The 16032-nt window shown below is 44.0% G+C and overlaps 1 protein-coding gene across 1 annotated transcript in view; it reads right to left on the reverse strand.

The window, feature by feature from the left end:
- LOC133440582 (regulator of G-protein signaling 22) overlaps positions 1-16032 on the reverse strand; it is a 28350-nt gene that overhangs the window by 8708 nt on the left and 3610 nt on the right. Inside the window, exons 7-15 of the mRNA XM_061717898.1 lie at positions 13314-13770; positions 13014-13175; positions 12030-12180; positions 10973-11095; positions 9029-9130; positions 2848-3087; positions 1789-1881; positions 1543-1691; positions 19-181 (exon numbers count right to left, since the gene is read on the reverse strand). Of these exons, the coding sequence (XP_061573882.1) occupies positions 19-181; positions 1543-1691; positions 1789-1881; positions 2848-3087; positions 9029-9130; positions 10973-11095; positions 12030-12180; positions 13014-13175; positions 13314-13770 (1640 nt within the window). The remainder of the gene's footprint in view (positions 1-18; positions 182-1542; positions 1692-1788; positions 1882-2847; positions 3088-9028; positions 9131-10972; positions 11096-12029; positions 12181-13013; positions 13176-13313; positions 13771-16032) is intronic.

Here is a 16032-nt window from a genome sequence, read left to right on the forward strand (position 1 = left end):
TGTGATTCAGCAGCGTACATCATCTTGTTGCTCCGCTGTGGCGGGACTGTCCGCGCCAAAGAAGTACCGCTCGTTGAGGTATTTAGTGACGACACAAGACGACCTCTGCTGCCTGGCGGTCCGGTCCGTGTGAGGAGTCCTCCTGTACTGCTCCAGGTCTGCCCAGCACCGCAGGTGGAGGCTGCAGGAAACACACATTAGCAGAGAGTAAAGGAAATGAAGGCAAGGCAAGTTTATTTGTATAGCACAATTCAACACAAGGTCATTCAAAGTGCTTTACATCAACATTAAAAGCAGCAAGACGCAATTAAACACTAAATAACAAATACAATGATATAAAATGATAAGAAAAGAGGTAAAATAATAAAAAGCACAAGTTGTTAAAAAGTAAGGGCAGTAGAGTACAGCAGGTACATTTTATTGTAATGTCACATATTGAAACAGTACAACATGCTTAGTTTTGATAATTTCTTAAAGTTTTCTACACTCAAACTGGTTTTTAAGTGTCTACAGAACCTAGCACCAGATGTTTTATGTAAGTTAGTTAGCAGGCAGAATAGTGGTAGGATCACCAGGGGAACAACAAGTGGTAACTGTAAGGTTGAACGCCGTAAGACCTCCTTTGGGCAGTCAGCGTTCTCTATAAAGGGCTCTCAAATGTGGAACACACTGCCAACTGAGATAAAAACAACTCAAGATTTTAAGGTTTTTACTAAAAATGTCAAAGACTGGTTGAAGCAAAATCAGAAATGTACGCATTTTTAATCACCTGTAACCGCTAATAGGGTGCTCTCTTGCAAGCTGAGAATTGTAAATAGGATATAGCTTTGCATGTTGAAAATTGAATGTATTTTTGTATTCTTTTTCTCCTTTCTTTCGTTTTCTTTTACTAAAAGCCTAACTAGGGACAGGAGATGGAAACTAGCAATAGCTATACTCTCTGTATGCAGAACATCAGTCACATTGGCTTGTTTGTAATGAGTGAATGTGATCACATGTAAACCTGCATTGTCCCTATTAAATAAAATAAATTAAATTAAATTCTTAAAACGTAAAGAATTACCTTTCTATACGAAACGTACAAAGACCGGGTCAAATACAGTATTACAAAAGTAATCTGTAACAATTCGTACGGTGAATTAAACCAATTTGACAATTCTACGTCATATTTCCTGCATTCAGGGCTTATCCATAACTTGGCACAGTTTTCAAAAATCATAAGTATTTAATTTAAGAGTACGCTTAAATAACAAATAAAATGAAATAAGAAAAGAGCTAAAATAATAAAAAGCACAAGTTGTTAAAAAGTAAAGGCAGTAGAGTCCAGCAGGTAAGTATTTAATTCAAGAGTATGCTTGAGTAAACAGTAATGTTTTAACCCTGATTTAAAGGGTCTACAGTTGGAGCAGACCTCAGGTCTACAGGAAGTTTGTTCCACCGGTGAGGAGCAGAATAACTGAACGCTGCCTCACCTTGCTTGTTCATCAAATGAACGAGATGATGGAGGTCTAAGGACAAAAGCTTACTCCTCTCACAGCTCACCTGGCCCCGTGACTCTGCAGGAAGGACAGGAAGTGGCCAGTCTTCCCACACTGACCCAGGACGGTTTCTAGCAGGTCATTCTGGTAACGTGAGGACACGCTGGAGTCAAGAGCGTTAGCTTGAGCAGAGCGCTGGGACTCCTCCATCTGCTACAACATGAGTGTCAGTTATTAGTTCATGGGTTCACTGTTAAAGTCTAATTCCAGCCCATCAAAGCCCTGCTGGAGCTGCCTGATGCTCACACACCTGTTGCAGCTGTCGGTCCAGCTCCTCGTAAAGACTCTGCAGCTCCCTGAACTCCTGGGTGTCGACGCAGCGCACCTCCTCCTGCACACACACCTGCACACACTCCACCATTACCTTAGCTGTTAAAGTGCTCAGTTGCTGCTTCCAGGCTCTTAAATGTAGGAAACGGTTGTGTTTCTTGCTTTGACAGAATATTTAAAGGGTTCTGGGTTCTCTTTTTACAGCATATCTGATATTTTATAGTCGAAAAATAAACAAGTTATCAGTCTGTTAGACCAGTGGTTCCCAACCTTTTTTCCTTGCAGCCCCCCCTACTTGTGTCTAAGACCAGCCGGGCCCCCCGACCCGTACGTACTAGCACCAATATAGTCTTTAATTGAAAAAATTTACATTAATTATGTTTTTTTGATACATTTCTCTTTGGTTTACTCTGCATACATATGACTTTTTTTTCTCCAATGTCACCAATGTATAAAATACGCAAAAAAGGACATAAAAATATTTCTGAAAAATGTCTCTTTTAATATGAGACCAACATTTTTTTAACATTTTTCCTTTAACAACCTGTCGGAGTAGATTAAATGTTGAGTAATGATATAATAATAAGGAATGAAATAATTTCCTGTGTTTGTCACCAGTGTATAAAAAACACAAAATATTTTAATTCTCTCGTCAGCCCCCAGGTTTATGAACATCTGCACCTCAGAGTTGGATCACCAAACAGACGTTTGTGCTGTTTAATAAAATCGCCGCGAGCCGCTGGTCGCTCTCGCACTGACTCCCGCTTCCTGATTCAAACGTTTGACGGCCCCGCCCCCGACCAATCACTGGCGCGGAGGGTGGTGACGTCAGAAATAGTCCCTGCTCAGCCCTGATTAGAACCTCACCAGAATGGTTACAGAAAGAGTATCGGCTTGGAGCGGCTCTACCTGCCTCAGCTCCTAGTGCAAAAGCGCAAAACAGGGCCGTGGCGGGTAGAACCGAGTTAAGGCGGTACTAATGCAAAAGCGCCATTAGACTAAAGCCTTCCTAAGGAAGGTGCTGGCTCCAGGTGTTCACCTGCTGGAAGGATTCTCTGTCCCTGCTGACCAGCAGCATCCACGGCTCCAGCAGGAGCTTCAGCACGTGCTCCTCCACCCTGTCGAACAGCTCCTCAAACACAGGCAGCAGCCTGTCGTACACGTACATCACAAACTCCTCAGCAGCAGGGAACAGTCTGCTGTACACCTGCACCCTGAGCTGCTCGTCCACCTCCACGCTCCTCCTGGCAAAGCTGCTGATGTAGGTGGAGTACAGGAGCTGGAGGAGAGGAGAGACGACAGGAGAGGAGTTAACGTTTACACTCAAAACCACTTCACAGATTTTGGAATTGCCAGGCAATCCAATCTTATTAGCGAGAAATAACATCAGAAGAATTTGAACATAATTTCTGTACATTGTACATTCTGTACACGCCTCTGCAACATCGCATGGAGAAAGGGGACAGTACCGCTGGAGTGGCAAACCGGGGTGGTGGTCCCTCTGTTTAAAAAGAGAGACCGGAGAATGTGCTCCAACTATAGGGGGATCACACTTCTCAGCCTCCCCGGGAAAGTCTACGCCAGGGTACTGGAGAGGAGAATACGGCCGATAGTTGAACCTCGGATTCAGGAGGAACAATGCGGTTTTCGTCCCGGTCGTGGAACACTGGACCAGCTCTATACCCTCCGCAGGGTGCTCGAGGGTTCATGGCAATTTGCCCAACCAGTCTACATGTGTTTTGTGGATCTGGAGAAGGCATTTGACCGTGTCCCTCGTGTCATTCTGTGGGGGGTGCTCAGTGAGTATGGAGTCCGGGGCCCTCTACTAAGGGCTGTCCGGTCTCTGTATGATCGAAGCAGGAGTCTGGTTCGCATTGCCGGCAGTAGATCAGACTTGTTCCCGGTGCATGTTGGACTCCGCAGGGCTGCCCTTTGTCACCGGTCCTGTTCATAATTTTTATGGACAGGATTTCTAGGCGCAGCCAGGGGCCGGAGGGGATCCGGTTTGGGAACCTCAGGATTTCATCTCTGCTTTTTGCAGATGATGTTGTCCTGTTGGCTTCATCAGACCGGGACCTTCAGCATGTGCTGGGGCGGTTTGCGACACGGCAGGGATGAGAATCAGCACCTCCAAAACCGAGGCCATGGTTCTCCATCGGGAAAGGGTGGCATGCCTTCTCCGGGTGGGTGGGGAAGTCCTACCTCAGGTGGAGGAGTTCAAGTATCTCGGGGTCTTGTTCACGAGTGAGGGAACGATGGAGCGTGAGATTGACAGACGGATCGGTGCAGCATCCGCAGTTATGCGGTCGATGTACCGGACCGTCGTGGTGAAGAGGGAGCTGAGTCGAAAGGCGAAGCTTTCGATTTACCGGTCAATCTACGCTCCTACCCTCACCTATGGTCATGAACTTTGGGTAGTGACCGAAAGGACAAGATCACGGATACAAGTGGCCGAGATGAGTTTCCTCCGCAGGGTGGCTGGACGCTCCCTTAGAGATAGGGTGAGGAGTTCAGTCACCCGGGAGGAGCTCGGAGTCGAGCCGCTGCTCCTTCACATTGAGAGGAGTCAGCTGAGGTGGCTTGGGCATCTGTACCGGATCCTCCTGGACGCCTCCCTAGGGAGGAGTTCCAGGCATGTCCCTCCTCCCTAGGGAGGTGTTCCAGGCATGTCCCTCCTCCCTAGGGAGGTGTCCCAGGCATGTCCCTCCTCCCTAGGCAGGTGTCCCAGGCATGTCCCTCCTCCCTAGGGAGGTGTTCCAGGCATGTCCCTCCTCCCTAGGGAGGTGTTCCAGGCATGTCCCTCCTCCCTAGGGAGGTGTTCCAGGCATGTCCCTCCTCCCTAGGGAGGTGTTCCAGGCATGTCCCTCCTCCCTAGGCAGGTGTCCCAGGCATGTCCCTCCTCCCTAGGCAGGGGTTCCAGGCATGTCCCTCCTCCCTAGGGAGGGGTTCCAGGCATGTCCCTCCTCCCTAGGGAGGTGTTCCAGGCATGTCCCACCGGGAGGAGACCCCGGGGAAGACCCAGGACACGCTGGAGAGACTATGTCTCTCGGCTGGCCTGGGAACGTCTCGGACTCCCCTCGGAGGAGCTGGAGGAAGAGCTGGAGGAAGAGCTGGAGGAAGAGATGGAGGAAGAGCTGGAGGAAGAGCTGGAGGAAGAGATGGAGGAAGAGATGGAGGAAGTGTCTGGGGTGAAGGAAGTCTGGGCATCCCTGCTGAGGCTGCTGCCCCCGCGACCCGGGAACGGATAAGCGGAAGAAGATGAGTGAGTGAGTGAGAGAATTTCTGTACAATATATCTGTGAAATATACCAACTAAACTAAATACCTCAGACAAATACCTCCTTAAAATATTACTAGTAGCCAGTGGCTTCGCCTGGCCTGGGCATCCGGGGCTTCAGCCCCGGACGTTTTTTCTTTAGCCCCGGATAATTCAACTTCAGAAGAAAAAAATCATAACTGTACATTACGAGTCACTAAAGAAGTTGTAGTTTTCCATTATCAGTGAATGCAACAGGGGATGACGTCGAGACACCAAGACCAATCAGGCTACGTTCACACTGCAGTCCTTAATGCTCAATTCCGATTTTTTCCCATATCCGATTTTTTTGTGTGGCTGTTCACATTATCTTTTAAAATGTGTCCTATATCCGACTCGAGTGTGAACGCATCGCGGCCCTGAACTGACCCGCATGCGCAGAGGCGTGTGACGATGACTGATGGATTTGCATCCAACTTTCAGTCAGGTGCCTATGAACTGCCAATTATCCATCAAGCTCCACAATTATCATGTTAACATTAAATCAGATAGATTTGTCAAGGACGTTTCTCTTGCATCTCTATCATTATGCGGGCATGAATTCTCAGAGTTTTGCGGGAGCGGATGAAAACACTGCGGGTGCAGGCGGGAGTGGAACACACACGTTGCGGGTGCGGGTAATGGTCAGAAATGCAGCGGGAGCAGGATGAAGAAAACAGTCCCGCTATAGCAGGGCTCTAGCTCCGCTCCCCGGAGTGTCAGCTCTGCTCTCCGGCGTTCAGCTGGTTTATCACCTAACACACGGTCCAGCTCGCTGTAAAACGGGCAGGTTATGCGACCACGACCGCTTCGCTGATTTGAATCCTTGGCTTCTTTATTTAGTAATATGCTTAAATTCAGCGGGTTGTCTTGTCTGATCTGAGGTTGTAGGCGAAAAAGAGGTGAGCGGTGGGGAGGGGATGAGGAGAGGCGGAGGAGGGGAGGAGGCGGCCCGGAGGGACCCCCGCCGTCTCCCGTGTCTCTCCCCGCGGCTCGGGGCTCTGCGTGTGACGTCAAAGTCGCATTAATTCCGACCTGGCTGTTCACACTGAGGTCGCATTGCAAAACATCAGACCTGTATCCGATTTAGAACCACATATGGAAGCGACCTGAATCTGATTTGAAAAGATCAGATTCCATGTGACTTGTGCTGTTCACACTGTCATAAACAAATCAGATCTGAGTCACATATGAGCAAAAAATCGGATTTGGGTCACTTGGGAACTGCAGTGTGAACGTAGCCTCAGAGAGATGGATTGCGTCCGTATTGAACTAATACGGGACGCAATTTGTCCCGTATTTTCATTAACCCCCCATACACACGTCTGTCACACACACACATCAACACTAAATTGATCAATAATAACAAAATAAAACACAGGAAACATTAAGGCCAGCAAAATCTTTGTGGCGGGACAACAGGACCTGCTGCGTCTGTGAGATCTTTCTATGTGCCAGACAGCGCTGCGGGGAGGACTCGGGCTTCACCTCCAGGTAGGGGTTTGGAATTGGTAATTAAAAGTTCCGTATTGAACCAATACGGACATATATTATGCCAGGCCCGGTTCTACGATGGTGCATAAGCAAGCATTGCATCCTCAGTTTGTGTTTGCGTGCTCAGTTGAAAAGACGAAAAGAAAACTGACAAATTCGACCGCGTTAAGCCTGATTTATGGTTCCGCGTTAAATCAACGGCGTAGGGTACGCGGCGACGCTCGTTCGCGTGCCCGCTTACTATACGCGGTAAGCTCTGCTTTGGTGCAACGCAGACCATAAATCAGCCAGTGTCCGTCGTCACGCATCTGCGTCCAGCAGTTTGCTGCACCAGCAAGACGCTGCTCTCTGATTATGGCTCACAGTTTATGAAAACCCCAAATAAAAAATATATTAGAGAATATTTTATGAAATCAATAATTCAAAAATTCCATCATCAAAATTATAACAAAGGTTCCACTATATCTTGCTTTGCATGTAATAAGACTAGGTAATATATTAGTTTCACCTTTTAAGTTGAATTATTGAAATAAATTAACTTTTACACCATATTCCAGTTGAATTATTGAAATAAATTAACTTTTACACCATATTCTAGTTGAATTATTGAAATAAATTAACTTTTACACCATATTCTAGTTGAATTATTGAAATAAGTTAACTTTTACACCAAATTCTAGTTGGATTATTGACATAATTTAACTTTTACATCATATTCTAGTTGAATTATTGAAATAAGTTAACTTTTACACCAAATTCTATTTGAATTATGGAAATAAATTAACTTTTACTCCATATTCTAGTTGAATTATTTAAATAAGTTAACTTTTACACCAAATTCTAGTTGAATTATTGAAATAAATTAACTTTTACACCATATTCTAGTTGAATTATTGAAATAAGTTAACTTTTACACCATATTCTAGTTGAATTATTGAAATAAGTTAACTTTTACACCATATTATAGTTGAATTATTGAAATAAGTTAACTTTTACACCATATTATAGTTGAATTATTGAAATAAGTTAACTTTTACACCATATTCTTCACCTGAAGCAATATTCTACACCTTGGCTGATGTGGACATACATAGCATAGGCAGCTATTTCAGCTGCTATATGGTTGGCTGTCTGTACAGTCATGCAAGTTCAATGCTATTAAAGAACACGTTTTTTCATATAAAATAAACACATTTTTATGCAGTTTTGGGGCTTTTTTTTGGCTCCTGCGCTGCTGAAATCAGGGCGTCCTTTATTTCTATTTCTGAAAGGTGGCAACCTCTTTTGCTTTAATTCCTGTGTTATCTATAAGTGAATCATCCTGTTTCTATCAATATAATATGTTTCATTCTGGTACATTTTGGCAGTGTTTGGCTGTAGACAAGACGCAATAAGGCTCAAGAAAGCATTGAGCTTTTTTCCCCAGGTAGATCCCATAGGCTTCCCTATAAGGGTCTGGGCTCAGCCCCCAATGTTCTCAGTCCCAAGAAACGCCCCTGCTAGTAGCTTCCAAGAAAACAATAACGAGGAAATGGCTAAAAAAAAAGAGCCACAAACAAAAAGAGAGTGGGTAACAATTGTAAAGGAGATGTTTGTCATGGAACTGCTTTTCTCTCAGACTCTGCGCAGATACATTTGACAAGTATTGGTACAAATGGGTGATGCACATGAATGTTGTAAAAGAAAATCTTTTCATATTATGAACATTTTCTTTCTTTCCTTTAACAATTACTACAACATGCACCTCATTATTATTATTTCTTTGTCAACTATTTATCAGATATCAAGGTCAATTCTCTATGTGCTCAAGAGTAATATGGACTGAATGCACATCACACTCGGGACCCTAGTGAAGCCTCCTGTCCACCTTTACTCTCGGTGGAAATGTTGGAAAAGTAACCCAGAAAACAAGAAATGAAAACAGAAAAGACTAACTGTATTGTGCCGACCCTGGTATCCTATCTGTTCATACGTTCATCAGCAGGTACATCTGTGTTATATTTGTGTTACTGTAACACCCCCTCGCCTGGTACCTGGTACCCTCCACCCCCCCATCAGTGCCGCCATCACACCACATAAATGTCCTTCATTAAAGCCTCCTGGCGTCTGCACGATGGAAGGATCTTGAAATGCTATTTAAAGTCCTCCGTCCAGAACTGGGAGTGGTTTTTGACGAGAGCAGCGGAGCGAGGAACGAGAGACGAGCCAGCGGTGCATGAAGAAGGAGCAGGTGTGAGGGAATGTCAAATCCTCTGAAGCCATCATTCTTCGGGATTCTGTCACATTTTCTTATGCTGTCCATCTTTGTTATTTAACAGAGGGTTGGGTGTGGGGAGAGCTGTGTGTGTGTGTGTGTGTGTGTGTGTGTGTGTGTGTGTGTGTGTGTGTGTGTGTGTGTGTGTGTGTGTGTGTGTGTGTGTGTGTTCGTTCACCTGAGCCTCTCGTTGCACCGTGTAGGGGTTCAGTTCCTCCTGCTCAAACAGCTCGTGGTAATGCTGCAGGTCTGCCCACAAGTAGACCGTGTTCACCCACAACTGACACAAAAACACAATAAACAAACCCGTTAAAGTACAGCAGCCTCAACAGATATGTTAAAAAGTTATGTAAATAAACTCAACCAGAGATATTTGAGCTTAAACATTTGAAACTCTATTAATTAAGGTGATACTAAACAGAATTATCCATACAACCAACCCTTTCCAGTAATTCTCACGAATAAATAGATCAAATGAAATAAGTACGTGCAAACATTTAGTACAGCTTTGATTCCAACTGAGGAGGAACATGTGGGAAACCTCAGATCTACAGTTGTTCTGGGGTTAGAGTTACGGGTTAGAGTTGGGTTGTGGACAAGATCTGCAAATTATTACACATGAATCACTTCTCCGTAAATTAAACCTTCTCTGACTGCCAGTTTGTCCAGTATCAGCCACATTAGAATTTGATTCAATGCTCAATATTTCATGCATCAATACAGTAAAATATCCTTAAAAGATCTGCAGTTAACTCCTGAAACTGCTGCTACCAAAAGTCTGCGTTTAAAAATCAGAGAGGAACAAAAACGAGCTGCACAGGAGGCTTTCCAAGAAAAAGCTTTCGCCGTCCAAAAAGAACATTACAGAAAAACTACAATGAACATTTGGTGAAAGACCAGAATTCAGGCATAATGTGGTCTGATCCAAAGAATTGAGCTGGGTTTGGAAGTGGAGGCTGAACTGAGGGAGGATCAGTCACTGAGCTAATGCATCTCAGCACACAAGCTACATCTCAAACAAGAGATTAAAAAAAGAAGAAGAAATGGAGAGAAGACCTTGTTTCAGCCCAGACTAAAACATCAGTTTAAATCCAACGACCAAACGAAAGAAAATAAAAAAGAGGGGATGGAAGTAAATTTATGTTGAAGAAAAGGTTTTTTTTGTTGCTTTTTTTTTTAGGACATGACTTCTATTACTAGCCCCTTTCACACAGAGATTCCGCAATATTGGTGTAAAGAAGTCCTGCCAATACGCCGCCTTTGTTGGTTCACACAGAACCATACAACGCCGGCATAACGCCGCTCCCGTCTGTAAATTCACACAGCATGCCGGCGTTCCGCAATCAGAGGCGTGACGACAGCGTCAGCGCTGGCCCCGGTTGGCCCCGGCATGCCGGCTGTGTCATTCACACAGACCCCGTTTCGTCTCTGTAGCCCCTTTCACACAGCCAGTTCGAGGCGGGAACGTTGCGCCTTTAAGCCGCCTCGCTGTTCTGTGTGAAAGTCACTGAGGCGGAATGGGGGGGCCAAGTGGCCCCACCAATAAGCCGGCAGCGGAGGTAGTCACAGAGCCGTCACAGAGACGAAACGGGGTCTGTGTGAATGACACAGCCGGCATGCCGGGGCCAGCCGGGGCCAGCGCTGACGCTGTCGTCACGCCTCTGATTGCGGAACGCCGGCATGCTGTGTGAATTTACAGACGGGAGCGGCGTTATGCCGGCGTTGTATGGTTCTGTGTGAACCAACAAAGGCGGCGTATTGGCAGGACTTCTTTACACCAATATTGCGGAATCTCTGTGTGAAAGGGGCTTCTGACTACCTCCGCTGCCGGCTTATTGGTGGGGCCACTTGGCCCCCCCATTCCGCCTCCGTGACTTTCACACAGAACAGCGAGGCGGCTTAAAGGCGCAACGTTCCCGCCTCGAACTGGCTGTGTGAAAGGGGCTGATAGCTTTGTTGAATTATTGTAAAGCTAATTTTCCTCACGGTGCCGTACATTCATAATCACCTTTATCCATTTACACTGTTTCAAATTGTATAACATGTTGAAAGAAATCATTCCACAGGATAGTGTTACTGTAAGACTCTTAAGGAGTTTCATGCATCAACATACAGGCTGTACCTGGTTTCCAGATTGTTCACAGAAGTGTGTGAAGTATGAGCCCGAATGGGACTCCACAAACAGAACATCCAGCATCTTCTGCGTGTTTCTGCTGCACAGAGACCGAACTCTGCTGGAGAGCAGCTGACCAAAAAAGAACACAACTTTAAATGTAAAAAAAAAAATACAAAAATGGTAAATTCAGAGATATCCAACAATCCTGAACGATCAGGTTAAGGGGGTCTTCATGTATAGAAGGAACTTGAGGTCTTACTGTGTTAAATAGCTTGTGTTGTTCGATTCATAGTCTAAATTAAATGTTTATAATCATGTAAAATTAACAGAAAAAATCCTGTTTTTGCTTAATGAATGCGCTGATATAAGACACACAAGGGGTTTCATTGAAAAAAAGAAAGAAACATCAAACACCAGCCGATCATGTGCATATGTTTTGGTCATGTACATCCGTTTATAAGTATTTTTAATACTTTGACAGAGGTAACTGGGACAGTTATTGAGCCTAATCCCATTACTGCGTTGTTTGGCGTCTCTCAACTGCCTTTGCTTAAACTTAAAGCAGATTTGATCGCTTTTGTCACATTTTGGCTAGACATCTTATTCTAATGAGGTGGAAATCACCAACACCGCCATCACATACACTGTGGATTAAGGAGATTTTCAACTATTTGAGGCTTGAAAAAATCTGATGAAAATGTAGTGAAATGTGGGGACCTTTCTTTACCTAAGCAGAGAAAGTTCCAGTTACACCGGAATACGATTCCACTTTATTTTTATCTACCTTTTGTCATTTATTTATTTATTTCTATTTTGACTTGAAAAGTGAGGTTATTGTCACTGTAATATGTGAAATATGGCCAAGCTGACTGTTTTTTGTTTTTTTCTTCCTTTGTTTGTTTTTTGGCTCTTATGTTACTGCCATTTACATGCACTTTATCATTGTCAATGTGTGTATTAAAAATCAATAAACAAAGTTTATTAAAAGAACAGAAACGAGGGGGTCATTAATGGCCGGTGGGGCAGAGAGGAAGCAGCCGTGGTGCCAGCCCCCCGTGCTGACCTCTGTAGGGGCAGAGTGGGGGCGCTGGGGGGTGCGGGGGGCGGGTTGGAGGACAGACGGAGTTATGCAGTAACAATCCTCCACTGTCTGCAGACCCACGTGGGCAGACCCATCCTCCCCAACACGAGGGCTCATCCAGAACTGATTACCCCTGTGGGGAGAAGCAAGGGAGCAAAATTAACTAACAGAGTTTAGAGGGAAAATAATACAATATAGAGTATACAGTGTATCCAATGTAATATTCACCATAAGTATGCCCTATATTTGAGTTGATTATTTACTGTATGTGTAAGCAGACTAGGGTTGCCAACTCCCTGAAAAATAAATAAGGGACACTTCATCTGCAGGGCCGGCTGACCTGATTACCTTCACCCTTCCTGGCCTGGTGACATTTTTTATCCCCTTTTTTTGTGAGTGAAACAATTTCTTAACTATTTGACTCGAACCTGAATTGAATTAGAAGCATATTTTTGAATGCCATGAAAACATGGAAAACAAATTATCATCCAGCAATTCACTTTAATACAAAATAACAAAATGAACTGAATAAAATAAGTTTATTTTATTCAGTTCCCCACAAGCAGGACAGAAACCTGTCCTGCTTAACTTAAAATTGTATAAATTAATATAAAAAAATAGAAAGAAAGCAGAACATCCATTCTGTAATCGTTCACATTTTTTGTGCAATAACAAAAGTGCAAACAGAAAGTCTGTAGAAAACTTGTAAACATATTTGTGCCTCAAAGGCCATGACTGTAGCTACAGTTGGAGTAAAACAGAAGAAAATAACTCAGCAGCTCAATGCCATTTTCCATTGGCATTTTATGAATATTTTTTGACTCTCACAGTAATACGGGACAAAGTGCGTCCCTTTTCAGCTCAATACGGGACGTGTACTTTATTTTATAAATACAGGATGATTCTGTTTTTCAACCCTAAAGTAGACTGTGTGTATATGTGAGGTTTCTCCTACATGTATCTCACCAGTAGCTGAGCAGGTCGTGTGTGATGAGCGGCTGCACCGACAGCAGTCTCTCCTCTGTCCAGCAGGGAGAGGCAGCGAGGCCCAGGCTGGACAGCTGCCCCGCACTCAGACTGCTGCTGCTGCTGCTCGGCACGTACCTCCTCGTCATGAGGTCCAAATACCTGCAACCAAATCCCATCCATTATCACATCTTACAAAGAACCTACAGTAGACTGTGACATTGATCCATCAGGGCTGAGCGACACTAGATAGCTGTGCATCAATCTGAATACATAAAGGTGTCTCTGGATGGAGGTTACCTCTTTTTCCTGCCTCTGTGCTGTGCAGCTTTTAGTCTCTCTACATCCATCCAGAGGCCAAGTAGCTTCGCTCCTTGTCTTCCTTGCAAAAACTCTTTGAATGCATTAAAGTCTGGCCTGTCATCCCGACAGAAATCAGGGCTATTTTCCTGATTTCTCACCCTGCTGCCCTTGTTCTTCTCATTCAGATCTGTATTTGCCTCCTCCTGGTGTCCTGACTTGTTGACAGAGTCGTTTGTGTTAACCAGGTGCAGACCTCCCACCATGCTGACTGCATCCAGATACTCCGGCTGCTGTTCAGCAGAACCAAACATCTGGCAGCACTCCCCCTGAGACGGCCTGAGATGTTGGTCTTCGTGAGAGGCTGTTGATGCGCCCGTGACGGAGAGGCTCAGATCAGTTTGAGAGCTGTGCAGATCCTGACTTTGCTCACATTTAAGGTGACAGAGGGAGACGTCTGATGAGGACAGAGAGGAGAAGGTGCATTTTCTATGCCATGGACCCAGTATAGTGAAGAAAAACAATATTAAAAATATGGAAAATGCATATAAAATCAATCTTTTACTTTTTTATTTTGCATATGAAAAGACAAAAGTCTTCAAGCCTGGCTACCTGTGATCTATCATCCCCTAAACAGCTACGTATCAAGTCCAGGACTGTCTCAGAAAATTAGAATATTATATGATAAAGTTCTTTATTTTCTGTAGTCCAATAAAAAAAACAAAAATGTCAGACATTCTGGATTCATTACAAATCAACTGAAATATTGCAAGCCTTTTATTATTTTAATATTACAGTTTAAGATTAAGATTCCCAGAATATTCTAATTTTTTGAGATAGGATATTTGAGTTTTCTTAAGCTGTAAGCCATGATCAGCAATATTTAAATAATAAAAGGCTTGCAATATTTCAGTTGATTTGTAATGAATCCAGAATGTATCACATTTTTGCATTACAGAAAATAAAAGGACTTTATCACAATATTCTAATTTTCTGACACAGTCCTGTATAATAACTAATATAACCGCATGAGTGAGTCTTTAATGTGGAAATTCTTTGTCTAACACTTTATGATACGACGCTAAATGTCCAAATACCACTTAAATCTCGACTGTTCAAACGAGAAGTGTTAACTAAAAGTGGTCTAGAGGCAGCACTGATGTCTCTTTGATCAGAAGCATCACGGATGGATCATCACGCTGTGTGAATGCATATTGTGGTTAGAGAAATCATTCTTCTGATATTTGTCTCTCAGAAGAAACGGGCATTTGTACTGCAGACCAAAGGCAGGAGGGAGCCGCAGCTCGGCAGCCGGGGTCTGTGGGAATGTGGCTTTGTCTGCGCGTCACTGCGATGGGAGCATTAATGCAGGGCCACGTATTCTCCATGGAGACCGTGGTACGGGGAACTGGACGGGCCTGGATGCAGTTCTAGCTCGTGTCAGCTGAAGACGTGTGAAGAATCCTGAAAAGAACAACACAACCCCCCCGTCCTGCTCCACACCACAACACACACGTGGCAGGAAGAGCTCAACTCACTGCCAGAGACTCTTTTAAAGGGGACCTATTATGGAATCTAATCCCTATTTTAACAGGCCTTGAATGTCTTAAAAACAAGCTTTTGATTGTTTTTGCTAAATAAATTAGAAATTCAGCCTCTAAACCATGTCTTTATCTTCCCATTCTCTAACCTCATTATCTATGCAGGATTCTAAGTGGGCGGGGCTATGATAATGAGGCTTTGTGCTGATTGGCTGCCTGAATGACGCGTTACACCACTACGGAAAAATGGTGGAAGCTCCGGCCAGCGGAGTTAGTTGTGGGCGTGGTTTCACGCATCGGAGGACAACCGATGTAAATCGCTCCCGTCGTTATGTAGCGACGGGAGCACAATCTTATTGGCTCGTAGATCCACATCACACTGGACGACTCATCCGGGCGGCTGTACAGACACTGCAGAATTTGGTTGCTTTCCTCTTTCTCTGAGTTGGCAGGCTGGGGGGAGACCACTTTATATATGTTAAATCTTGTTAATCTTACTACGCTCAGAAGAAACTAGCACCGTTTTGCGGTCCCGATCACGGGACTCTTGGGGGGATTTGAGCGCCAAACTTTTACTCCTAAGCTGAGCAGGAATCAATCTTCATGATGTAAAGATTGTGTCGTCCCCAAAGGTGTGAGGATGAAACGATAACAGGATTCATTACTCAGCCTCAGGCTGGAGCAGGTGAAGCTCTGAGCTCTGTCAGAAGATAAATAACAGTCATGTTGCATTTGGAGTTTGGGAATTTTCATAGGTTATTTATTTACTTTTATTTATTTATTCAATTTTAGTTGTTAAATTTCTGGAAAAGAAAAAAGTCAAGTCATACATGAGAGAAACTATTCAGTTTGTGGTAAAATATTTGTACTTGTATGAAACTGAAGATGCATAATGCAAACCTGACATTTACTTTAGTTCAGTTTGTGGAAAATGGTTGGCCTGGCCAAACATAATAAACAGTTATAAAGCATTACAAACTGGAACAATAGGGCAAATGCACAGCATTGGTTTGTATTCTGTGTTTTTCAAATAAAAGACCATTTTTTCCAGTCACATGTTCCTCATTCAAGGTTGTTAAAAAAATACTGCTATAATATCGTATCGTTATCGTGACCTCAATATCGTGTATCGTACCGTATCATGAGATTAGTGTATCGTTACACCCCTCCTAAATATC

The sequence above is a fragment of the Cololabis saira genome, chromosome 3 (genome assembly GCF_033807715.1).
Source record: "Cololabis saira isolate AMF1-May2022 chromosome 3, fColSai1.1, whole genome shotgun sequence".
Lineage (NCBI taxonomy): Eukaryota > Metazoa > Chordata > Actinopteri > Beloniformes > Belonidae > Cololabis > Cololabis saira.